This window comes from Phaenicophaeus curvirostris, chromosome 12, assembly GCF_032191515.1.
Source record: "Phaenicophaeus curvirostris isolate KB17595 chromosome 12, BPBGC_Pcur_1.0, whole genome shotgun sequence".
Lineage (NCBI taxonomy): Eukaryota > Metazoa > Chordata > Aves > Cuculiformes > Cuculidae > Phaenicophaeus > Phaenicophaeus curvirostris.
In genome coordinates, this window is record NC_091403.1 from 14,838,454 (window position 1) to 14,865,460 (window position 27,007).

General features: G+C 43.1%; 1 protein-coding gene across 7 annotated transcripts in view; it reads right to left on the reverse strand.

Moving 5' to 3' along the window:
- The window catches only part of MEGF11 (multiple EGF like domains 11), a 221,703-nt gene that overhangs the window by 166,233 nt on the left and 28,463 nt on the right, over positions 1-27,007 (reverse strand). For all 7 annotated transcript variants that reach the window (XM_069866561.1, XM_069866557.1, XM_069866560.1 and 4 more), the window contains exon 5: positions 22,659-22,751. In XM_069866561.1, the coding sequence (XP_069722662.1) occupies positions 22,659-22,751 (93 nt within the window). The remainder of the gene's footprint in view (positions 1-22,658; positions 22,752-27,007) is intronic.

Consider the following 27,007-nt stretch of genomic DNA (forward strand, 5'->3'; position numbering starts at 1 on the left):
AAAAATATGCTTGATACAAATAATTCAGTTCCCTGTAACTAGAAAGAATATTTGCATGTTCACCTTCTCTGAAGCCACAGCTGTGATCTTGCTTTAGCGAGGAGTCGGGGGTCTTGACAGTAATCTCTGCTGGAGTGAATGCACAACTGCATTACGGTTTGGCTTACACAGTGAAGTGAAGGTAGTGGGCACAGTTAAAACATCACACCCAGCTTTGCAACAGCAATTTAAGTAGTGCGCCTCAGCAATCCTAGACATTTCAGCCTGACACCACTGGCTGGTTACGATCTCTTGGGCTGGTAAGAATGGCATTCTACCAACAGATGCTGCTGCTATTGCAGGAGCTGCTTCCTGGAACTCCTCACCTACATCAAGAACACACTGGCTGCTCTTTGTCTTGGAGTGATGCAAACCCTCCTTCAGGGGAAGAAACAATCAGAGTTGATTGAGAGCCACTGTGATTTATAAAGCCTTTGTGTCCTGAAACAGAGTGGGGAACAGGCCCTCCACAGCCAAGTCGTCTGCAGAAACTACAGGCTATCCTTCCCCCGAGGCATGAACTCACTCCATACATGACAGACAGAGACCTGCTCATACTTAGTTTGGTCTCTGACATGCAAAGTAAGCTGATTTGCCAGGAAATAAATTCAGACTCTTCACCGAAATCCATCTTGCTTTTAAATAGACAGTACATTAGAGTCAGAAGAACTCCTTAACTTCGCTAATGACTTTTTAATGATCATAAGTAAACACAAGACAGTAGGTAGGTGCCATGTGCCAGGAGACTCAGTGCAGTGTATGGTCAGAGTCAGAAAACTAATCACCTCCACCTGTTCTCAAAACCTGCCAGCATCTGAGATTGCTTTGGGTTCAATTTCCAAAGAAATGGAGACTCTGCTCATTTTAATTAGGCTTTTGGAGCAGGGACACCTGTACCAAAAGCTATCTGAAAGTAGGCTTAGACGGTGACTAGGATGTCTTTCAGCAATAATCACCGATTTTACAGAAACAGGCCTTTGCCCATTACCAGAACTAAAGCGAACGGAAATCCTCATGTGTTTTATAGACTCTTATTTCCTAAATTTTAGAAAATGCCTCGTAAAACTTTATACCTGTCTCTTTTTTCCCCTCTTTTCTCCTCCTCCCCACTTGCAGTTCAAATATTTTCAAATACATCAAATATATTCAAATACATTGCTAAAGTGCCCTGGGGTGTCAGCCTGGCATTCTTTGCAAGCACTGAATTCACATAACACAGATTACGTTAAACAAGTGCTTCCGATTGCCCATCTCTGTTTTCCATATTACACGAGAGGAAGAGCACACTGTGACACTGGTGGCACACTTGAAGGTTTCCACCTCAACAGTGACTCGGGTAAGAAAGCAACCCCACTGAACAGATGTTATTTGGATGTGTAGCCTGAAAAGGCAGACTCATTTTGAAATGCATTAAAGGAATCTTTCTGCGATATCCAAGTGTTTTGACTCTTAGCCAAGCTACCTAAACAGCACCAGACCAGTCTAGGGAAGACAGGGAATAACAGAGAACTTGAGGTACTGAAATCCTGCCTCTGCTCTGCTTGAGAGCCATTTCGTTGCTCTGTGGCAACATCTTACTGTCGAAAAAAAACAGTAGGCAGCTCCTTGAAACCCACTTTACTCTGTGCCTGGTGGATAACGTAATCAGGACAGCAGCTCACCATGCACAGCTGTGAGCTCAGGAGGCCTCTAAGCAAACAAGCCAGTGGCCTCTGATTGCCTGTAGGACAGTCTGGTGGTGAGAGCAAGAGTATCTGACTCTCCTTGCACCCAGGAGTTCAGTGGCATTAAAGGCAGTAGGGGAGGGCAGTAAAGAAAAAGAAAGGATATAAGCAGAAAGCAAAAGAAAAATGAGATGGAAGGGAGACAACAAGAGACAGATGGAAAAACCACGAGGACAGTAGACAGGCAGAGCTTGGGTCCAGCACAGAGGATCATCTCTTAACTTCAGCCTCCTGTGGCAGCATCATCTCACAACCAGGGTATTTTAGAAACTGGTGATGGCAACCATGCCTTGATATGAATCTCAGTTCCCTTCCCAGTAAGTTACCTGGGAAAACACTTAGCCTGCCTTCTGGCCTGTATTTATTTGAGAAACAAAAAAGTTTTAGCAATGTGACATTGTTCGCTGTGAGTTTCTTTAATGAGATACAGGACTGCACTCAGCTACTAAAACAAAGGAACTGATTCATGTTTAATGTGTCCAGAGAGTCACTGTGTTGAAAGCCTGACATAAAAGAGTGGATGAGTCAGGAGAAACCAGAAAGCTTCATTTAACATGCAATTCTATCTGCCACACATCCCTTTGTTAACAACAGGGGGCTGCATGGAAAGCATTCTGGTAAGGGAGACTTTGGACCTTGAAAACTCTGGCAGCATCATCCCTCAGGTGCTACACAAGTTATCCCTTATGCTGAACATGAAACAATACTGACTCCACGGAAGATTGATTTCTGGGGTCATATGGGTGATGGCAGCGGGAACACTGCAAGCCAAGGACAGGGGGGAAGCCCTTTGCTTCACGGTTGATTTCATGAATGATAGAATCATAGAATCCCTTGGTTGGAAAAGATCTTTGAGATCATGGAGTCCAAGCATACCTGTCCATTACTAAAGCAGATCCCTGAGCACCTCAAGTACACAGCTTCTAAATCCCTTCAGGCATGGGGACTCGACCACCTCCCTGAGCAGCCTCTGCCAGTGCCTGAGAACCCCTGTGGTGAAGAAATCTGTCCTGATGTCTAATCTGAACCTGCCCTGGCACAACTTGAGGCCGTAGGTTAGGCCAAGGCTAATTATGCATTAAGGTTTACATATTTAGTTGAAAATGGAATAACCGACTCAAACCTGTTTCTTTCTCTAAAAACCGAAAAATAACACAACTGTATCTTTCTCTGTATTCTACGTTTTCTTCTGGAGTTTAAAAGCTTTTACAAGTTTGCAGAGCTCTACCAGCCTTGTGCTGATCTGCTGTGGAGGCTTTTGTTCTTTAAAACTTATCAAAATAGTGAATATCTGCAATTCATTTCAGAACTGTGCATTAGGAAGTTAATGTACTGATTAATTTATCTAATTAGAGTAAAACAAACAATCCTGCAACTGAGGCCAGTCTGCTCACTTACTTAAAACGCAATTACACACAGCACTGCACAGACTCAGATGCCGGGTATCTCAGGACTGGGCCACGAGGAAATGTTCAGCATTTGTTCTGGTCATGTTTCTGCTTTTCAAGTCTGTCTCTCCTGAAATATCAGAGACTAGTTTGACATTTAATTTCCATTTCTGTATTGAAACTAGGAAAGTATGTGGCTCTAGAGGAAGACACTGAGAGAGAAGTAAATAGAATCTAATCAGTCAAGGAGTTCCTGGATGATAATGAACACATTTCCTCAGTGCAGTGTACAGGGAAAGTAAAGTTCAGTTCCTGTACGGATCAGTTAACTACTGAAACCTCATTTAGGAGGTGGAGCTGAGCCCCATTTTGAGATCTTCAAAGAAATCTAAGTGGTAGAGGAACCTCATCATTCTCCTCACCGAGGACTAGGCATCAGCACACAGACTTCCCTTGACAAACTATTTTTTTCACAAAGGTGCTATCTCCCAAATAGAGTCTTTCAAAACTTCCTGAATCTCATTGTAATGTAAGTATAAGAAGAAATTCTCAATGATGAAGAAAAATAGTATTTTAACCTAATTTTCTTTAATTTTAACTTGCCTTTCTTGGATGTTTTGATACTCTAAATTTCAAATACAAGAAGCACGACTCATGTACCTGTGCTCATCATTGCTTATTTTATTAAAGAAAGCATTCAATTTCAGTAAAGACACATTGAAATTCTGAGTTGTGCAACAACAGGAAGCATCACAGCAAATGATACTGACAGAGTCAGAATATCTCTTGATCAAGACCAGCACTCAGCTTGGACAAAGCTTTACCATTGCTGTTTCACTTTACTATGCAATACTGCTCCACCAATTTTTTAACGTGTGAAAGACTCACAGAAAAGGTACAATTTGGACATTTATCTGCAGCAGAGCACTGTGAGGCAGCCTTTCATTGCAAGTTAGGAGTGAAGCCATCCAGTATCTTAATTTAAGGAACTGTCTGGTTAGAACACAACTGAAAGGAGCGTCTTCTCAAAAGCAAGTCTTGGTATTGGATTACAAACAACTACTTTTTATGGCTTTTCACAGAAAAAGTAGTGCAAATCAAAAAACAAAATTCCCCCCTGCTTCTCTTCAACTTGGGAAAAAACAGTTTGGTTAGTCCAAAATACCCGTTTCAGCTCAGAGTCCTGTTTACTCCTGATTTAAGATGGCATACACGCGATAAAAATATAAGCCTCCAGTGTAACAAATTTCTGATAGCACTTGCTTAATAGGCTGATTTATGTACCAAGAGAGAATCAATGATCTTGGCAAGTAATGTAACAAAATCATTAAGGAGTTTTCCCCAGGAAAATTAAAAAGGGTGAAGAACGGTTCCATGAACCGATAACATGACAATATTTTCTTTACTGGACTTTTTTGGTTTTTTTTCCAAAGTACTTACAATAATTTCACTGTAAGATGATACTTTAAAGCCCTAAGAACTTGTCCTCAAAAATTACCAAGACAACTACAAAAATGTAACTGTCATTCTGTCATTGTGTCCTGTCTAACACACATATAGACAAGTCAGCCCCTTTAAATATTTGAACTAAATAATTATTAAACTTGTCCTAAGGAGCTCCAGAACAAATTCAAAGCCAAGCACGGAAGATAAGTGGATCCATCCACATTCCTGAAAGCGTCTTCGCTACAAAGGAAACTGGAAATCTGTAAAGTGTAAATCTTTGTAACTTTACCTGATGGTTCTCATCTTGGCTCTGCCTGGTTATTTCATCTTAACTGAGCAAAGGGAACAACAAAATGGCCATTAGAACTCAAAAGATTAGAAGAAACCATGTAACTTCGAGGGGGAGCAACTTCCAAGTTTGGCAGCGCCCTGGCTGCACAGTCACATCGCTGGGATTTCAAACACGTAGGTGAAACAGCATTTCCAAAGAACCTGAGAATCAGAATTTAGGCTTAAATTTTAGTTCAAATATTTAAGCCTGCTTTCCTACAGCTGGGTCTGTGTTGTTTCCCTTCTCTTATCGCAATACCAGCTCAATCCATGGAACTCCCTATAATTCCATACATCTTTTCAATACCTGTAGTTCCTCCACTCCAGGTCCTTCCCGTGCCATGCCTGCTCAGTACTAACAGCCCCTGCCCACGCCATCTAAAAGATAAACAGAGCCCCTGTTCCTGTTTCTGAGTGCCCTTGGTGCTGCTTGCCTGGCCTGGATGCACGTGCTGAAAGGCAACCTGATAAATCAAACAGAAGAAATAATTCTGAATTTGATCTATAAACTTTCCCCTCACTATGGAACAAATCTGTGTCTCCCTGCTCTGTCCAGCTAATGCTTTTCACAAAATGTGCAAGAAGGCAATGACTTTGAACTCCCTACCATCCTGTCAGATGTGGGTGAATTGGTCAAGGCAGAAGATGTGACAGGCACCCACGAAGATACCCAAGCCTCCTTCTACTATCAGACCTGAGGAAATTTCAGATGAGAATAGTGGCCCCTACTATAAACAACTCTGAAACATTAAATATTGAGTTTAAACATCTGACAATGGCTAAGTGTCATTTATATGAATTCAGAATGATTCCACTTGTGTAGCTTTGTATTAATAAAAGTGTGATCACAATGTGATCTGATGCTCTCCGGAGATGCAATGTGTCCTTTACAACAACAAAGCAAATGAAGCAAAAGAGAACAAAAAGTGAATTAAAAAAACATTGATCTTGCAGATACAGAACAAAGTTGGGATAAATATTAGCGTTGATGATTTCCTTTCCATTATCCACAATGTGTTTTTCCTCACAGAGAAGAAGTGGTTTAATACCATCTATCACTCATATAATGCATGAAAAGTGAAAGATGCCTTCAAGCAAGTTAGCAGCTTGGCTGTGCCGCAATTTGTCATAGTCGTACACAAAGAAAAAACGTACCTCCTAATACATTCAAACATGCTGCATCCTGGAAGAACAACCCAACATCTGGACGTCCATAATACAGACTGCAACATCATGACTGCATGTCAAAGTAATTAATGTAATTTCTTTCTGCCAGACAGAACACATACATTCACTACACAACACACAACATTTGATCTTACTAATTTAATGAGAACACTTATTGCTTCTGTAGCAGTTTTCACCTAGGAACTCCTGTATCCCGCATGAAGGGGGTTAGGTTCACCTTTTTATAAAACATTAATTTAAACTCAAAGAGGAGAAGAGATATGTCCAGAGTGATGCAGCAGTCTAGAAACAGAGTTGGGAATCGAACCTAAATTCTTGACTATGAGTAAGGAATTCTAGTATTATTGTATTTACTGGTACCCTAAATCCATCCTGTCAGGAGAATTTCCATGGCATTTCAAGTATCTCAGAATGAGAACAACCACATAATTCTTTGGATAGGCTCACTATAATAAAGTTCTGCTCTCACATGCACAAGATTCCTATGGGCTTTCAGAATACTCTAACCCGCTGCTTATATATTCCATGTGTTCTATCACACCCAGCAATTCGCTAAGTGCCTTGCTCTGATACCGAGATCATTGACACTATGGGAATAAAATAATTCATAGAATCATGGAATTGTAGAATACTTGAGGTGGAAAGGGAGCCTGGGATATCATCTACTCCAAACCCTCTGCTTAAAGGAGGGTGAGCTATAACAGGTTTCCAAAGACTGTGTCTGACTGCATTTTGAATATCTCCAAAGCCAGCCTCTACACTCTCTCTCTAAGCAACCTACTCAAGTATTTAATTGCCCTTATAGTAGAGGAGAGGGGTTTTAATGCTTAAATGGAACTTCTTGCATTTCAATGACCTCAGTAGGCTGTCAATCTAAGCACTCTGAAGAGGCCTGCATCCCAGCTGCTGAGGATGAAAGATGGGAGACCATCTTATTTATATCACCAAGTGGTGGCCACTAAGAAACCCAGAACTGAGCTCCTGCCACCAAATACTATCAATAGCCTAAATGACAGGACCTTCTTACAAATACACTTCTGAATAAGCTCTGACAAAAGCAATTCCTCACCTGAGGCTGGAAAAAAACTCACTGGACTCTCCAAACGAGACTCATATTCCAAGATCTATCATAACCCCACCAAACCTGGAAGGAAGAGTTATGCCCCTCTCTCAGTATTCCCAAACTGTAATCTGCAGAATTCCTGTAACTGGAATTTATCCTAGAGATGCAAGTCAGATTTGCAGAAATGGATGTATTTTCTCACTTCTATCCCAGCTGAAATAGATTCCCATGTAATTGGGAAGCACTTATAGACAGGCTACCGTAGATGATAAAGCAAAGCTTATTCTGGATTCCCAGGAATTCATCAAGCTTGCAGTCATGTCAGCCTGCCTCTCACTCCAGCAGCAACCCTCGCAATCCCTAAGGGAAAATGGATCTTCCATATGAATGTTCATACACCTTCCTGCAAATCTGCCTCCTTCTGCAGTTTGTGCTTCTAGGCATTGATATTTATTTAGGATACTATCGCTGCAATCTAAGTACATAAAATAGGATATCAGATTTTGGACCTTGGCTAAAAGCTCTCCTGTAATCAGTTTTCACAATTAACTAATATTGCTACATAATTGGAACACCGGAAACCCATACAAAGGGTACATAACGGTGAGACTTAAGCAGACAGTAGGATGTGTAAGAAACCCTTGCCTCCACTACTAACACAAACATCCACTGTTTCATGCTTTAGCTGTTTCTGTTAAAATTTGAATTTCACAGGGTAATTTTGCCCAATCTGCCCTGTATGTGACACACACATATTTTTAAGCATTCTGGATGGGGCATATAGAGCCTAGCACTCTCTGGTCTTTGCATGAATAGGCACTGTATGACACACAGAAAAACTATTGAAGAAGATGAATTCCAGAGACTTTTGTGTTGAATGACCACCCTCCAAGATCAAAGCATGTTTTATCTGTCTTCTTTCTGGTTGATGCCACAAAGATATTCCTGATATAAAATACTCTCAGTAATAATACACACATCATTTCTGTCTAGCATTTACTGTTGTTCCTAATGGCGCCTAAAACCTTCTTACACAACACACACCAAAGTTATGAAAGTGGTTGAAACTTGCTATCACAAAGGAGTTGAGGATGGGATCCTTTTTCAGACACTTTCCCTTTTTTGCCTTTCTTCACTGAAGTCCCTACGTGCCCCCTCAGCTCCTCATCCACCCGTGTCTTAAACTTAAGCATAAATCTTTGGGAGCTGTTCAAAAACGAAACTCTAACAGCTCAGGAGAAAGCCATGCCATGTTCTGGAAAAAGAGCCAGCGCGGGAAGAAACCAGCTTGGTTGAGCAGGGAGATCTTGAGTGATATCAAGAAGAAGAGAAATGTTTATGAGCTCTGGAAGAGGGGACAGGCCTCTTGGGTGGACTACAGGAGGGAAGTGAGACTGTGTAGAGAAAAAATCAGAAGGGCTAAGGCTCAATTAGAAATCAGATTGGCAAAGTCTGTGAAAGATAACAAAAAATCTTTCTATAAATATATACATAATAAAGGGAGGACTACAGAGACCATGCAGTCCCTATTGGACACAGAAGGAACAACAGTGACAGGGGATGAGGAAAAGGCTGAAGTACTTAATACTTTCTTTTCCTCAGTCTTTAATTGTAAAGAAAGTTGTTCCCTGTGTGTACAAACCCAGGAGCTGGAGGAGCAAAATGAGGCTCCCATTATCCAAGAGGAGCTGGTCAGAACCTTGCTTGCCCAACTAGACACCCACAAGTCTATAGGGCCAGATGGGATTCACCCAAGGGTATTGAAGGAGCTGGCGGATGTGATAGCCAAACCCCTTTGCATCATCGTCCAACAGTCCTGGAAGACTGGGGAAGTCCCACTGGACTGGAGGCTGATGATGTTGTGCCCATCTACAAGAAGGGTCGCAGGGAGGACCCAGGGAACTACAGGCCTGTCAATCTGACCTCAGTGCCAGGGAAGGTCATGGAACAGGTGGTCTTGAGTGCTATCATGAAGCACATGCAAGAGAACCGGGTGATCAGGCCCAGTCAACACGGGTTCACAAAAGGCAGGTCTTGCCAAACTGACCTGATCACTTTCTGTGACAAAGTGACTCGGCTGCTGGATGAGGGAAAGGCTGTGGATGTGGTCTTCCTGGACTTCAGCAAAGCCTTTGACACGGTTTCTCACAACATTCTGCTTCAGAAACTGTCAGCCTCTGGCCTGGACAGGCGCACACTCTCCTGGGTGGAAAACTGGTTGGATGGCCGGGCCCAGAGAGTGGTGGGAAATGGCATTAAATCCAGCTGGAGGCCAGTTACAAGCGGGGTTCCCCAGGGCTCAGTGCTGGGTCCAGCCCTGTTCAATGTCTTTATCAATGACCTGGATGAAGGCATTGAAGGGCACCCTTAGCAAGTTTGTGGACAACACTAAGCTGGGCGGAAGTGTTGATCTGCTGGAGAGTAGGGAGGCTCTGCAAAGGGATATGAACAGAATGGACCACTGGGCTGAGTCCAATGGCATGAGGTTTAACAAGGCCAAGTGCCGGGTCCTGCACTTGGGGCACAACAACCCTATGCAGTGCTACAGACTAGGAGAAGTCTGTCTAGAAAGCTGCCTGGAGGAGAGGGACCTGGGGGTGTTGGTTGACAGCCGACTGAATATGAGCCAGCAGTGGCCGAGGTGGCCAAGAAGGCCAATGGCATCTTGGCTTGTATCAGAAATGGCGTGACCAGCAGGTCCAGGGAGGTTATTCTCCCTCTGGACTCCGCACTGGTGAGACCGCTCCTCGAATCCTGTGTTCAGTTCTGGGCCCCTCACCACAAGAAGGATGTTGAGGCTCTGTAGCAAGTCCAGAGAAGAGTCACAAAGCTGGTGAAGGAGCTGGAGAACAGGCCTTATGAGGAACAGCTGAGAGAGCTGGGGTTGTTTAGCCTGCAGAAGAGGAGGCTGAGGGGAGACCTCATTGCTCTCTATAACTACCTGAAAGGAGGTTGTAGAGAGGAGGGTGCTGGCCTCCTCTCCCAAGTGACAGGGGACAGGACAAGAGGGAACGGCCTCAAGCTCCACCAGGGGAGGTTTAGGCTGGACATTAGGAAAAAATTTTTCACAGAAAGGGTCATTGGGAACTGGAACAGGCTGCCCAGGGAGGTCGTTGAGTCACCTTCCCGTTGTTGCTGAGCTGACCCCAGCACAGGGTGTCTGTGGAGCCAGTGTCCTGGAGAATTACAGACACTGCAACACCACACGGCGGTCAATAAAGCTGAAATGAGAGCATGAGAGTGCGTTTGTGTCCTTGTGTGCCATCTGCGTGTCCCTTGGTTTCCTACACCGTGGGTGGGTGTCTCTGTCTGTTGGGGGATTGTGTCCTTTAGGTGGACATCAATGTCTGCTGGGGGAGACCTGTCCCGTGGGTGGGAATCCACACCTGGTGGAGGGGGTGTGCTTCATGGGTGGGCTGTCCTGCGGGTGGGTGTCCATGTGTTCCTGGGGTGTATGTGCCATTGGTGGACATCTGTGTCTCCTGGAGAAATATATGTTCTGTGGGTGCACGTGTCCTGGACCAGCACACATCTCCAGGGATGGAGATGCCCCAGTTCACCTGCTACTATTTCCCTGTCTGACCCCCGTCTCCGACAAGGGTGACGAAGCTGGAGAAGGGGATGGAGAACAAGTCTTACGAGGAGCGGCTGAGGGAGCTGGGGTTGTTTAACCTGGAGAAGAGGAGGCTGAGGGGAGACCTTATTGCTCTCTACAACTACCTGAAAGGAGGTTGTGGAGAGGAGGGAGCTAGGCTCTTCTCCCAGGTGACAGGACAAAGGGCAATGGCCTCAAACTCTGCCAGGGGAGGTTCAGGCTGGACATCAGAAAAAAAATTTCACAGAAAGGGTCATTGGGCACTGTCAGAGGCTGCCCAGGGAAGTGTTTGAGTCACCTTCCCTGGAGGGGTTTAAGGGACAGGTGGATGAGGTGCTGAGGGACATGGTTTAGTGGTTGGTAGGAACGGTTGGACTCAATGATCCTGGGGGTCTTTTCCAACCTGGTGATTCTATGATTCTATGATCAGAAAGCTGCTGGGAGTGGAGTGATGTGAGCTGTGTTAGTGTGAATTTGTGGTGCAGCTGTAAGACAGTTTGTGGTGTGGCTCTACGTGGGTTCCAAAAACACAGATGGACAGCAGTGAGCACTCACAGAAAGAAGGTGAAAGTGTTTTAAGTGTCACTGTGAGGTGAAAGTGATGAGTCTCCTGGTGAGCAGTGTCCAAGGAGCCCTGGTCTCATGTGAGGCTCTTGTTGTGTGTTCAGCTGGTAGACAGAGATGTGACTTTGAAGAGTGCCTGGAAAACCAGCCTGTTTGTGCCCACAGAAATATCTGAAGGTACTTTGGAAAATTCAGCCTTCTTGTTACCTTACTAACAAGGGCAAGTGCTGTAGTTTGCACGTGGGACACAGCACCCCTGGATGTCCGTACAGACTGGGGATCGAGAACCTGGAAAACAGCCCTGCAGAAAGGAATCTGGGGGTTCTGGTTGACGGCAAGTTGAACACAAGCCAGCAGTGTGGTAGCCAATAGGACAGCCCTGTTCTTATCCATAGCCCTGTTCGGTTGCACCAACTACGCCAACTACACCAAGAATTGTCCTGCATGGCCCTTTGCTGCAAGAAGGCAGCAGCAGGATCCCCCATGGAAGGACAGCCCTGGCTCGAAGCGTGGCAGACCAAACACTTACAAACTGGAGGCAATCAGCTTGTAAAAGCCAGACCCAGTGTAGAGCTCTAGCTACCCCAGGGCTATTTCCCTGGAAGGCCCTACCACCTAGATTAAAATCTGAGCAAGACTTTGCAGCCTTCCCTGCCCTCTTCTCCCAGGCAGGTCTGGTGGCCCTCATGAAAAGACACCGCCCCAAAGCAAGAGACACAAATACCCAGAGCCAGGCAACAGCCTGAGCAAGAGCCCAAATGGATTTTTCTTCTTTGACATGCAGAAACAGAAAGCGCATAAGGAATTTGCTTTATAAAAAAAACCTTTGAGGTTCTTCTATTTGGGAGCTGACAGGGAGAGATTTTATCTTTAAATGTATGTGTGCACCAGATGCTTTCCTGCGCATTATGTGCAGAGGAGATGTTGAAGGAGGGCTGGCAACATCAGGCATGAATTAGACTTGCTGCACCCCTCCCTCCTGGGGCGCTGCAGTGGGCAGCTCCCATGGAAAACAGTATGGCCCAGCTCCTTGTCCCCAGTGGCCGGGACATCGCTGGCTGGTGGCATGTGCTCACCTGCTGAGGGCAAGCCCTGAGTGCCTTCACAGCCTAAAATCCCTGGGGACGCAACAAGGACACCCCCTGCTCCCTAAGAGGGGGCAGCAGTGCCCGGGATCCATGGAGGATGACTGGGGTACAGGGATGGGCTGGGACATGGAGAGGGCTGGGAGCGTGGAGGTGGGCTGGGGATGTCAAGATGGGGTTGGTCTGTGGAGATGTGGTGATGACTTGGAGATTGGCTGGCATGTGGAGATTGGCTGGGGAAATGGGGCTTTGCTTGGGATGTGGAAATTGGATAGGAAATAGAGATGGGCATTGGATGTAAAGATGGCCTGGCAGGTAGAGAAGGGCTGGGGATGGGGATATGGACTGGGGATGTGGAGATGGTCTGAGGACATTGAAGTGGGCCGTGGAAAGGGAGCTTGGCTAGAGATGTGCACATGAGCTTGGATCGTGTACATGGACTTGGATATTGTCATATCCTCTGAACTGTCTGAGGATGTGAGATGGAGTGGGAACATGGAGATGGGATGGGAATGTGGACATTGGCTGGGACATAGAGACAGGCTGGGAAGGGGAAATGGAGAGGGGGGTCAGACTGGGGAAAGTAGTATGCAGTCCGGGGCATCTCCATCCCTGGAGATGTGCTGGCTGGGGACATGTGCACCCAAGGGACACACCCCCCTAGTAGATACGGTTCTCCACTAATGGGACACACATCCCTAGTAGATACGGATCCTGACCGATGGACACACCTGCCATAACACACACACCCCGACAAGACACCCTCTTCCCAGCAGACATGTGACATATCCTTTCCCCCACCCCCAGAAGCTGCTGAAGCGGGCTCCTGCTTTACTGAGTCAGCGATGTGGAACGGAACCGGATGAAGGTCTGGTGGCCACTTCATATCAACGGCCATCTCAAAGCCCATCTGTGCAGCAAAAATAAGTCTGGGAGAATGGGCAGTTATGTCTCTGCCACTCGTTTTGCCTATCAGAATAATCAAACTGGCCCATGAGACCTCCCTCTCCCACATATCAACAGAGGTGTGCGGATAATCTTCCTCACTGCGAAACAAAACAAGATTCAGAAGTGGTCCTCAAAAACAAAACTATTAATAAGATTTATGAGTTCCTCGCGATGGGAATATCCTGATCTACGACCCTAGAATTGTCTGGATTCATACACACTGGTGGGGGCTGCACAGCAATCCATTGTTTCTCAGACCACTGGCACTACTGGTAAGATTGGGCCGACTCGGACTGATAAGGTTGGGCCGACTGGGACCCCAGATATTCAGAACGAGCTATAAAAAACTGACAGGAGCAAGCAGAAATTGGAGCTCCCTCTCAGCTGGCCTGAGACCCCCCCACTCCCCCCCCTCACCGACATCGTTTGCAACCCATGGACACCGACTCGGAGCGTTTGCAGAAACTTCACTCGCAGCAGCTTCGAGGAAACATCTAAAGACTATCACTGAACTCTGTACAGGTCGTATGGTCCTTTCCAAACCCTTACAGGATGCTATGACATCGTTGCCATCATGGGAACGTGGTGGGACGACTCATATAACTGGAGTACAGCTATGGTGGGGTACAAACTCTTCAGGCGGGATAGAAAGGGTAGGAGAGGAGGCAGGGTAGCCCTCTTTGTAAGGGAGGACTTGGACACTATTGAGATGGAATGTGGCGATGAGGAGATTGAGGGCCTGTGGGTTAAAATCAGAGGAGCCCCTAAGAAGGTAGTTTTTGTGATGGGAATCTGTTACAGACCACCCAGCCAAGGAGAAGCAGCTAATGAGCTCTTCTATAAACAGCTGGGGTTAATCAAGGCCTCTCATTCTTGTGGGAGACTTCAATCTTCCTGATATCTGCTGGAAGTACAATAGAGCAGAAAGGAAGCAGTCTAGGAGGTTCCTGGAGTGCATGGAAGACAACTTCCTTGCACAGCTCGTGAATGAACCAACAAGGGAAGGTGTCCTCCTGGACCTGCTGTTTGTGAACAGAGAAGGCCTTGTGGGGGATGTGGCAGTAGGAGGACGCCTAGGACAAAGCGATCATGAGATGATAGGGTTTTCAGTTCTAGGTGAAGTGAAGAGGGTGGTTAGCAGGACAGTAGCACTAAATTTCCAGAGGGCAGACTTTGAACTCTTCAGAAGGCTGGTTGGCAAAGTCTCATGGGAGACAGTACTTAAGGGCAAGGGAGCCCATGAGGGCTGGGAGCTCTTCAAAAAGGAAATCCTAGCAGCTCAGGAGAAAGCCATCTCCACGTTCCGGAAAAAGAGCCAGCGCGGGAAGAAACCAGCTTGGTTGAGCACGGAGATCTTGAGTGATATCAAAAAGAAGAGAAATGTCTATAAGCTTTGGAAGAAGGGACAGGCCTCTTGGGTGGACTACAAGAGGGAAGTGAGATTGTGCAGGGAAAAAATCAGGAGGGCTAAGGCCTATGTTAAACACCAGTCAGCGAGAGGCACATGAAGGGAGAGGACACAAATGATACAGGCTTGATTTTCAGAAAGCTCTTCAGTACAGTGGCTGAAATACAGTTGAAATACACCTGGCTGCTATTTATTGAAATAAAGTATTTTAAAGTTGTTGTACATAAATGCAGGAGTTTACAGCTAAACAAAGGAACGATCACTATCAGAGAAAGCTGCGTACCTACATGCTTTCTCCCTGCACCCTCTCCTCCCATGGCCAGGGCACTCTCACCAATGCTACTTGAATGAATTTTCTGTCTCTGCACTGAGAGCAGGGAACAGGGCCGCAGTGCTTTCCCAGTTGTGGCACACATCTTTGGAGACAGTTACAGCCAGAGCAGGTCTGAGGTTTCTCTAGGTTCAGGGGCCTGAACCAGCTCCTTGGGGCATTTTCTGATACGTGAGTTTGGACAGTGGGCTGAGTTCTGCAGTCTCCAAGCACTCCATGAAATATCTCACCATACCTAGCACAGGGCAAGTACTTCAGAAGCTCTCCCATAAGCACTGTAGCTTTTTTCCTCTTTGTTAGCAAGCAAAAACTCCAGGAATACTTTTGAGTGGGTGTCCACACCTGAGATTTTTTCCTATACCTTGAGTGAGGGAATTCCGCTCTTTCCTCCAAGTGACAGCTCTTTAGTGACCAGGCCATAAAATTATACCAATGGTACTTTTAAATTGATCTAAAGTCTGTTCATTTGTGTAGCCCACCTTTAAAGCTACATTACTGTATGGTGCTCCAGCAATGAAACCTAGCATTAGCAACTGACTTCATTAAAAGGATGTTTTAGTAGGTTGTTTCTTTTATAGCCATTGTCGTGTCTAAAGTGAGAAAAACCTCAGATAAATGAATAAAACTAACAACTTGTCACACATACACGGCCTTTCTGTGAAGTCTCCTCTACTCTCACCAGTTTGGCAGCCAAGGAAAGATGCATGTGAGCCAAATTCCCTCTCGTATAATCACATAAAACCTGTGTGGGAATGTATTTAGCCTGTTCAGTACTAGTTATCATGGTTTCATTTATTGAAAATGATCCTTAAGCTGTAAAGTCATAGTTAACTGTCAGGCCATTCCCCAGAGAAGAGAACAGCTACAGTATAAAGTTCACTTGCAGATGTGCGGGTGTGCTCGCAGCTCAGAGGTGCTCTGCTTTAGAAGGGCAGGCTACTCTGTGCTCTCAGTTACGAACACCTTAAACCTCTACTTTCTTGCTACTGGTGAAGCTGACAGTGGGTTCAGTTCACTGAAGTAAGTACCTGCATTGCTTAGCCTGAACAGTACACAATAACACTTGGTCTCTAAATGAGATCCTCAGCAACCTGACTTTCCCACCTTCACCTCTTAAGCCCGCATTCAGACCATGACTTAAGCATTTACCTAAAATAACATCATAGGTTGTTCATTATTGACTTTAAAAGGACTATTCATATGCCTGAACCACATTGCTAGATGAAACCTTAAGAGCAATAGCAGGCACTGGAAGACAGAACTCCAGGGACCAGAGCAGACAGAGTCAGGTCAGCTCAAGTGACTTCAAAACCATCAAAAAGAGGCAGTGCCAAAGAAAGGCTGGGACTGCTGAGGGAAGTGATCTGCCACTGCCTTGACTTCGGACACAACCAGCCGATATAACGAAGGAAGCCCTTTCTGACACTGACAGGGAAGATGAAGGTGGAGAGTAAAAGGATACAGGGGGGTGAATTTTTATTTTTGACTCACTTTTGTTTGAGACTCAGGACAACTGACAACTGATCTATTCATCACCAGTGAATCACATATGTGTATGTGCAGAAAGCAATTTCTTCCCAAAGTAAATCTTGGATCTCAATTTCCTTTTCCAGACTCAGCTGTTAGTTTCTACTCAGCCATGTTACTGTGGGAAAAACCAAGGCTAACATGACTATTATATCTTGCAGCAAGCTCGCAGCACCTCCAGAACAGTTAACTCATGGAAGCTTAGAGAATACCATCTTATCTCTAACAGAGTGAGAAGAAACCATCACAAACAACTGAATAGATATAAGAAGTTTCAGCAAGAGACAAAATATTCCCACTGAATGAGGAGTGATGGATTAGCCCAGTTTAATGCAGCCAAATTATCTGTGTAAAAATATATACAGGACATGCTGCTGTGCTACTAACCACACTGAACAGCAGCTTGTGTTTACATTTTTATTCCCTGGTTACAGGCTGTCCTGCGTAGGCTGGGCCCGTGAAGAAACGCTCTACAGAGACTGCTTAACACAGGCAACCTGGATACACACGCCCAAGAGCGTGGGCCCAAAATCCAGCAGAGGCAAAAATTAAACACGAGCTGTTTACCCGATTACACCCGTTCAGCAGTGGTTGGAGGGAGTTGAATATTTTTTAAGTTTGAGGAAAATCAAATTGTTAGAACTGAAAGAGACAGAATTCAATTCTACTCTGTAACTGCTACAGAAATATCCATGTATGAGCCTCACTGGAACTTGTTTTTACACATGTGTATCTCTTTGCATGATGTCGTTGTCACTGAGTCTGCAAATCACATCAAAATTAAGCTGCAATTTGAGCTTGGCTTAAATGAAAAGCGTATTAAAGTCCACATGGTATGGATATGAAATTCTGTTCCAGCTAAAGCAATAATTAAGTCTGGATCCCACCTGAAGTTTCACAACTTTAACAGATCTTAAGAAACTGCATTTAAACTCAACTACTGGAGTGACAAATGAAATACACGGGCTTTGGTGGGAACAGAAACATTGTACCTGGCTCTGTCACTTCACCTGGCACTTAGATAAAACCAATGGCGCAGACAAATTCCCATTCAGGAAACGTGGGCAGATGTCCTTCAGGGACAGGCCTTGGATCCAAGCAGTGGCCCCCAAACAGTTTAGAGCAGCTGAGATCTTGCTCAGTTGCACCTCTTTGGTGGACCACAGTGCTTTCCCAGTCAATTCTATCCTAAAAACCTAAGGACAAAAAATTAACTAATGATTCTGGCTGGTTGGTCCCTGACATTAGGCTGAATTTTGTTTGAGCCTGTATTCATAAACCAGAAATCTTTCTTTTGAACTTCATTACTTCTTCAAAAACAGTTCAAACCATTTTTAGTACACAGAAACCAAAATCAAGCCTGAAAGCCAGCACAGACTATATTTCTACTGCTGCTTCCCATAGCTTGTCATGCAACCCCCTTCGGATTCAGCAAAGTGTCTGCTGTTCTCATTCATCACAGCGCTCCAAACTGAAGCACTCCAGCTGCTCCAGAGCTATACCCTTAAATGTGATCTCACTGTGATGTTGTATTTGCCGCCTGTTGTTACGACCTTAGCTATTTTTGACAGAGAGAAAGATGAAATAGGTTCTTGCTCTTAATGACAATTTGTACAAAACATCCTTTCCAAAAAAACCTATGTTATCCATACATGTACATTCTAATCAGCCTATGCCAGACAGCAACATTATAATCTCTCTCCTCCAGGTGACAGAGCATGAAGAAAGATCATCTGGCATTATTATGACAACATCTCTTTAACTGCACTTTAGGCAAGTACTATATTTCCACCCAAAACCATTGGCAAAGCAAACATTTTCATTACAATCTCTGTGTTTATTTGAAATTTCTCAAACTGTATCTCAAGCATACAGTTTTGGAAGGTTCTTCCTTTTAACTCAGGGCTCTTGCCCTGAACTTTCTTTTTCCTACCTGTTGACCACTGTTTTGTGAATCCCTCTATGCAGGGATTTGTGAATTCCTCTATGCAGGAAGATTTCTGTGAACTTCCCAGCAATGAAAAACACTCATGGCAGTAAAAACGGCCTTCAATAATATTGCCTGATGATTTTCAGTGTTCTGAAGGAAAGACCGCCTTATTCCTTATAAACCTGATGCATTCAGTAAGATGCTTGTTCAGATTTCACTGAGGTAATTTTAGCTGTTTCTCCAGAACTGACTCAGCACCATCCTGAAACACCTGTGTAATTCCAAGCAGATGACAAGACCTGCTCGTGTATCAGGCTAAGGATACGCTTAAGTGCTTTGCTGGATTGAGGCCTAACAGCTTGCAAATACAGATGGCTGTTCTCAAGACCCAGAAGAGGGCAGGTAACCACCAACAGTCAATTATATTCCTACCAGAACTTGGAGCCAGTACATCGTACTGTTTGAAGTTAATTGCTTTGAAATAATTGGACAGGTGAGCACGTAAGTTCACACAGAGCATGTGCATTTTCCCTTTGTATTTCAAAAAACCAACAGTGTAGATTAAATGGACAAAGTAGGCATGGTTCGAATAAAACAAGTTAAAAGGGAAGGGAAAAGGTATGGGGTTTTTTTGAAGAATTTTCCTTTTAATTTTTGGCATCATTAAAACCATGAAAACATTTTATTCAAGAGCTTCTTTACTTAATACCTCATTACTTCTGTTTTTATTGTTATGGTAATCAAGCCTTAATATATTGAAGCTTAATGGCATGAAATCAAGGCTAGGCCTGCAGGCACAGACAGATGTACAGCAGCATGCAGTACAACACAGGTATAGAGGCATGCGGAGCTGAATATGGTAAAGGGTTTTTTTATAATTGCTTAGCAATTTATCTGAAGTTATTTTCACCTTGACAACAGATGAACTCTACCATTTACCACAATTAGTCCCAGGGAAGTTGCACCAAACCGCAAGTTTGGTGATCACTGAGTTTTAGAAAAGCATGAAACAAAGTCTCAGATGATGATGACAGTGCTTGGATGACTACAGGCCGTAGCTGTAACGATTCAATGTGTTCAGCCGAGTGTATTCTAGTCAAGGGAGAATGGTAACACCAGGAAACTGCATTTAACACTAAAACCGTGCCTCCCTGTAGGAAGTCTTTGCTCAGTGTCAGGTTTCACATCCCCTCTCAGGCCACAGGCAGTCTTTGCAGCACATCAGAAAAGAAAAACATTTGGAACTAACTTCTGATTTTGAAGTGACACTTGGACCTTGTGCTGGAGCTCTGCTTACAGTTGAATTTCTCCCATTAAACCAAATGGAAGTTATACATAACTTTTAGAAAGTCACAATGTTCTCATCTGCCTTGTGTGGAAACAGCATCTCAAAAAGAGCGTCCCTTGGTCTTTGCCAAGTAAAGAACAGACAGCCCCAGAATCAGGTAGGCTCCACTTCTCAACATTGTTTTCAGGAGAGATCGTTCAGGAAACAACTCCTGCGAGATTTTCAAATTTAAGGGGAGTTTTTTGGCAAGCAATCCCTTTCCCAGTCAAACAGTTTCAAAGAGCCAACATTAAAAGCAATATGCCTGTGACTTAATAAACCCACTGATAGTGAGGACCACACAGGGAAGTTCTACAGCCCCGTGGGGAGCAGGGTAGCACGCATCCAGCCACCAGCTTCAGTTTATCCAGAGCACAGCTCTGCAGGGGTGGTACATTCAGAGCCATCCAACAAACAGTATTTGTCATTGCAAACGTGTCACCTTCATAGCAGCTACTAATATTAATAAAGTAATAGGAAGAAAGTGGGCATAGGTAATACATTATTCTATTAGAAGTGAAAAATGTTTTCCATGTTATTACTGGATAACAGTGAAACCTGACTCAGTACATGGAGCATCAATATACCTGGAAATCTTGGTCAACCTCAAGACAAGCAAAGGCTCCCAGCTTCTCTATTCTCCCTTGGCAATACTCAGAGAAACAACTGTACTGTATTCAGCTGATATCTGCTCTGTACCTTTTAATTTAAACAAAGCCTCCTAACAATAAAGAAGCTAGTCATACAAATTTCTAGTGTCAAGGTGAGCAGCTCTCTCAGCTGCAGTAAAAGCTACCCTCTACAAGGCCATTCACATGTACAAGCATTACACTGGACAGTGCTTGTCAGATCAGGCCTTGGGACAAGAATTCATGTTGTCCAGCTTATAACAAATGGAATGAAAGACAACGGGCACCGCAGTCCACCAAACACACTGATTATATTAATAAAATGAAAGCTTAAAATTTGAAGCTAATCCTGGGCTATCATTTATAAAAGTTAACATGGCATATTTAATTTAGGAATTGGCTAACGCTTCTCTTTCCACCACTGAAACCTCATAAATGAAATATACTGGATTGCTGCCCAGTGCGGAAATAAAAGTTATGAATAATGTTTCTACCTCAATCATTGTCAGTGCTTTAATACTCCTAATTACTTTAAAAAGCTAAATATTCAATATAGGAAAAACCTTCTTTTTCTTTTTATCTTCACTTGCAAGATTACTGCAATTTAATAAGAGTCACTGGGTAGTTTTAGTTCAGGAGACTGTTCTGCACTCTAACATCTTATCCTCTCCATTTTACGAAGAATCAAGTGCTTGTTACTCTGTGTATGCATGTGTGTATAAATGCACAGATCTATCTGCGTATGTCCATGCTGGCACATTGTTTTTTAATTATTACTATTTTTAACTTCTCTAAGTGCCCATGACTGCATCTAAACACTCACTGGTGCTAAGGTTAAACTTACCTATTACTAAAGACAAAATGAGTTAATGAGATTTTATCCAATATTTTACAATTGAATATGCTATTTTTCTCTGTAAGAGTATTGTTATAGATAGATACTCATTATGTTATGCTGCCCCATTTTTCCCTTGTCTACATGTCAGTTAATTCTGAAAGGCTGTTTCAAACCCCAAAGCAGGGCCTATCTTTCTGGTCCCTCCTCCCTGCTCTTTCCCTACAGCCTTTTCTGCTGTTATTGAGGAGAGAGACATCAGCAAAGCTGCAGACAGAACACCAGTGACTTGGCCAGAGAAGAGTCTGCCCCACTGACTTCATCCTCTGGAGGCATTCATCCCCAGTCACATTTAACTTTTATTCTCTTCTAATGCCTTCCTTTATAGATCCCTTCTCTGTTATCTTTGCGCCTGGTAATGATGCCTCTTTTTAAAGATCCCAATCAATTTGGGAGAAAGGGAGGAAGTAAAAGCAAAATGAAATGTTCATTTAGTAAATGACTCACAGCATCTTTCTTGATGCAGTTTTATTTACTTGCCTGGTGCGCTAATAGAGTGCATCTAACAAGCTGGTTTCTGTTATGTCAATAATGTATTGGGCCAGTGTTACAGAACAGCGCTGATGTCTGGTCTGGGAAGAACGCTGGCTGTTTCATTCCAGCATGAACTAATCACATAGACTTAAACTTATCATTACCAATTAAGAGAGTTTGACATACACAGCTTCTTCAGAAGAAAGAATTCAAAACCTCAAGTGTGAATTCATTCCCCAGTAAAAGGTGCAGAACTCCCACCTCTACCATATCCCAGCTTCTGTTAGAGTGTGGATTTCAAGTCAGAGGCAGAACCTGGGCCACATGCAGAGTCAAAGGCAGAACTCCCACTGGCTTCAACAGGACAATGATCCTGTCTAGAAAGCCTGCTTCCCAAAGTACTCCACAAAGCATGTTTTGTAGTACAGATTCAAGAGAGAAAAGTTTCATGATAGAGCTCTATTATTTATACCAGTATCCCGGGAACAGGACTGAAAGCATTAAAAGAATCCTCCACTGCACTAACATTTCTTTGTAAAAGCAAGCAAAAAAGGTAAAAGTCATTAGCACAGGAAAAGGTATTAACATTAATATTATATTAATATATTATATTAATATTAACATATTAATTGTTGCAAAATAACCAACCGACAACCTTCATTTTTTCACTTAAAGCATCCAATTTCTGCCACTATTCTATTCAAGGCCTTTTTTTTTTTCCTGAAAGCAGCACATTTCTTTATCACTTTTTGGTACTCTTTACTCACCACTAGAGCAGTCAGTACCTCCCCATCCCGGTTCGCAGTGACATGTGTCAGGAGAGACACACCTTCCATGCACACACTCCTCTGTGCAGAGTGCTGGTAAGAATAAAGAACACAGCATTGGAAACATAGTAAGTGGTTGGTAATCGTATACTGAACTATGCTTTACAAAGCAATATTTTGTCAAAAAATATTAAACAAAGCAAACACACACAAAAGAATTACTTGCAAGATTTAATTAATACTAAGTGACCAAAATAAAAACCTCTTGACAATGATAAAGTCATGTGTCACTTCAGCTCTTTGTAATGCAAAACTCTAATGGCAGAAATTACTTTGGGCAGCAGTTTTGCTTCAGAATGAGATTTTACCAAACTGACATTATTATATTACAGAATATCAGCTGCTTCTGTTGCACTCAAGTTGCTACTGTTCATAAAAGAAAATGGAGTTTTAAGTGTATTAAGATCCAAGATAGATTTGTGAAAAAAGAGCTCAAGGAAAAAGAAATAACTTTATGACATGTTGCAGCAGCTCTAAGTGCATCCTTGTCTTTTCAAGGTCATCAAGTTTTCCATAGCTACAGTGCTCTGTATCTTATTTGTCTACTGTTGGATTATTGAATGTTCAATATCCTCAAGGTTCCAGCTATGAGAAAACAGTTGGGTTTACTGTCTCACTTGCCACTTGACAAGAGATACGGATGTGGTCCTTCTCCCTAAGTAGGAACAGCTCATGGTTTCAAGTCTTTTCTTCTCCTCCACTGCTTTGGCATCTGACTCACTTTCCAGTGGATGCTGGTATGCCCATCATATACCAACAAATGTGGAAAATACTGTATAAGTACTTAAAAGACTGAACCTTACTGCTTACTACCTTATTTGTAAGTACTACTACCATTTTACCACTCAGGACATTGTCTGTCAGTGATGCAAACTATATGGTTGTATAATATAACATACATAACATGATTTCCATTTAGACTAATATATATGAGTTATTAACAAATATGATAGAGTAGCAATGAGACCGCTATATTAACTTACATATAATATAAAAGTATATCATATATATGACTACAAAAGACTTATTCCAAGACAAAGATTAATTAATTCCTGTCTAAATTGACTTGGGAAGTAGCTTTCTATTGCCAAATGGAAAACCAGGCTGAACCACCCAATTCATTTTAAATCAGCCAGTGACGTTTCTGAAAGTTGCACTAGACCAATGTAGGAGATGCCCTTTCGGTTCCCTGGTACCTCATGGGCCAAGTGTTTTCCATCAGTCTTGTACATTTGAATGATTCCTGCTATATTTGATTCTGCTTGGACTACCAGACTGGATCATATCTTGAATCTACACTCAGGCCAGTATCAAGGTCAACAGAAACATTTTGCTGTCTATTCAGGTTTGGGGTCATTGTAGACTAAATCTACTAAGCTATTCGTAATATATTTAAATCCAACATCAAACCACAAGTGAACTTTCAATAATTCTACGGGACCTATCTTCCTGCTCTTTATCCATCAAATCACACATAGCCAGCAATTAGAATGTTGTCTCGTTATAACAACTGCAAGATCTTTCTAGATTAGTCATTTCCCTTCTAGGCCTGCTGCACGTCAAAGGTGCAATTTATTCTTATTTCATATCCTGTGTTTAGACAGTATTGCAGGGTCCATGAAATATTGATAGCTAATTCTCTAGTCGCTAATTGTCCTAATCTTTCGTGCAATTATTTCACTTGAGTTAGGGTTTCTGAAGACAGCAAAGCATCCCAGCCTACAGCTGTAACTTTAATTCAAGATAGAAAAACCAGAATTTTCCACTAACGGAATACATGCCCTCATGCAAGCCTTTAAACATGGCTGGTTATCCATGGCAAGAAGTCCACATACAGAACAGCCACAAACTTATAATCTGCTATGAAAAGTAGAGCATACTAGAAGATGTACAATACAGTGGGATAGGGATACTTCAAGAACTCTGCCCCGTGTAGCTTTATCTAGGAACGCAATTCTCATTGACGTCTCTCTTGTACGCTAGTTTTAAAATGGGTGAGGACACAAACCCAAAGATTTTTCTGTTCCCTGCACTGACATTTACAAATCATTCTTATGCATAAAGCATACAACTTTTTATCCTTTTAATTAGGTCAGGTTTCCAGGTCAAAGCATAACTTGGGAGCAACAAGGCTGATAGTGAGCTTCTCTTCCAAATAACAAAATCACTGCTCATTATAGGTCTGAATTTAGTGGATTTAGCCACACAAACATATCACACCTTAACTACGTTAACACAAACGTGAAACAATAACTAATCAAGACAATAAAATTTACTTAACCACTTGCCTATGGGCAGAAGTGCTCACTTCTGCAGTAGCGCTTCAGTCCCTCAGAACAGTGCTATGCGAGACTCACAACCAGAATCAAGAGAGCATTCCTCATGCTAAAGCAAGCAGTAACACGCAAAATACAAAAACGTACTATAGAGAAGCGCATCTCTGGGTTTAGGTGTTTTGAAGTCCTGCATAGCTGAAGATGACAAAGTTTAACGAGCAATTAAAGAGTCAGGTAAGGTAAAGACATCCTCGGAACTACAGTTTCTCTCATCTCTGGTCAATCACCTTGCTAAACAAGCAGCTCTGAGCTCACTAGCACATAAGCATTTAAAGCTGTGAAATTACACAGCACTAATCCCCTAAGTGGGGATCACATAAATGCCCCTTTTTGAAAAGAGCAAGCTTTTATTTTATTCAAGGAGGCAAAGAAATGGATTCCTGTGCTGTCTAATTCAAACCAGGCCTACACAGGTCCATACGCGGGTCACATTTTGGTACCACTCTGAAGTTTTACCATAGCAAATAAAATTTGAATTTCCTCTATAAAAGGCAATTCTTGCCTTGCTCTAATCTTCAGAGTTTAAATTAATTTTTCATTCTATTAACATTCAACATAATAGGATACAATGGTCCCCAAGGCATTCTTCATAATACACTTTGTACAGTGGTTTGCAAATGATCTTACAAGTTAATGGAACTATAAAAATTACTTGCATATAAAGGTCAAGAAAAATAAAGACAAGTATATACTTTCTGACACTGTCCTGTTCAAGACTCAGCTAAAGGCCCCTGGAGTAAAGAAAACTTGTACTAAAATGCAAAGGATATAATTCCTCCCATATAAGAGCCCAAGTAGTTCAGCTTCTGGAATTCCAGACTTTTTACATCTGCATTTTCCCTTGATCAATTCTCCTGAACAATCCAGCACCTCATTGATCAGCCCATTATTAGCATTCTTGGCATGAGTTTAAAATCAGTTTGTAGTTTGATTCAGCCTGGTAATAAAATGACCTACATCAAAGCCCTGCCAGGATGCCATCTTTGCAGCAATGTGTTCAGCATGAGTTATTTGGCTGTGTTCAAGGTCACACTACAACTGCTACTTAACATGGAATAAAGTCAACCAAAGGGCTGTGTCACAATTCATTTGATGCTTATCACTTGCTTTATAATTACAAACAGAGCTTTTTTTAACATATAAGGTCGAACCTCCAGGAAATAGGCCTAAAGGTGAAACTCTTTTCACGCTTGAAATGACTGCATAGATTTCTCTAACAGTAGCACGTATTTAATTATTGCCCTGAATTTGCATTTGGCTGTATTCAATAGGCTGTCTGGGTCTCCTATCTACACCAGCACAAAACCACCAGGATAATGTTATTGCAGAGTATGCTGCGAAGTGGAGCAAACTCTTCTGCCTGCAGAACACTTTCAATACAGTTACTTCAGTTGAATGGCATCACAATTACTTTGTCCTAGACAAAAGCAGCCACAGCCCAGGGATCCAGAGCTCCTCCATCTTTCTTGGTGCGGCATTCCTCTATAGGGGCCCAAACTATGACTTTGGAGAGTTTAACCCTGCTGTACTATGCTGTTTACCCCACTCATCATTACATTACCAACTCACTGACTTCTTATACTCCATTAAGCAAGGTAACTAACCGTGCCACAACCACTGCCTCAGCCTCTTTCCTAGCGGTAAAAGTGCATTTAGAGAAGAGTTTCATCCTAGGGAAGTGAGTGTGGAGTGATGGTTTTGTTAGCCTGACCAAAATTCTAACTTGTATATTTATTCCGCAAAAGGGGCAGACCGAAAAATAAAACATGTCTTGTGGTTGCGATGGATGTGGTAACGCTTACAGTGATCCTTGGAACCTGGAGTTCACAGCCACCAACCCAACAAGTTCCATCTCACTCCCACTTCAGCCAGTGGATTTCGTTGTGTCAGATAAGAAAAAAAATCTTCAAAACAAAGACCATTATGTTTACAAAGCCTAAAGGAACCCAGTAT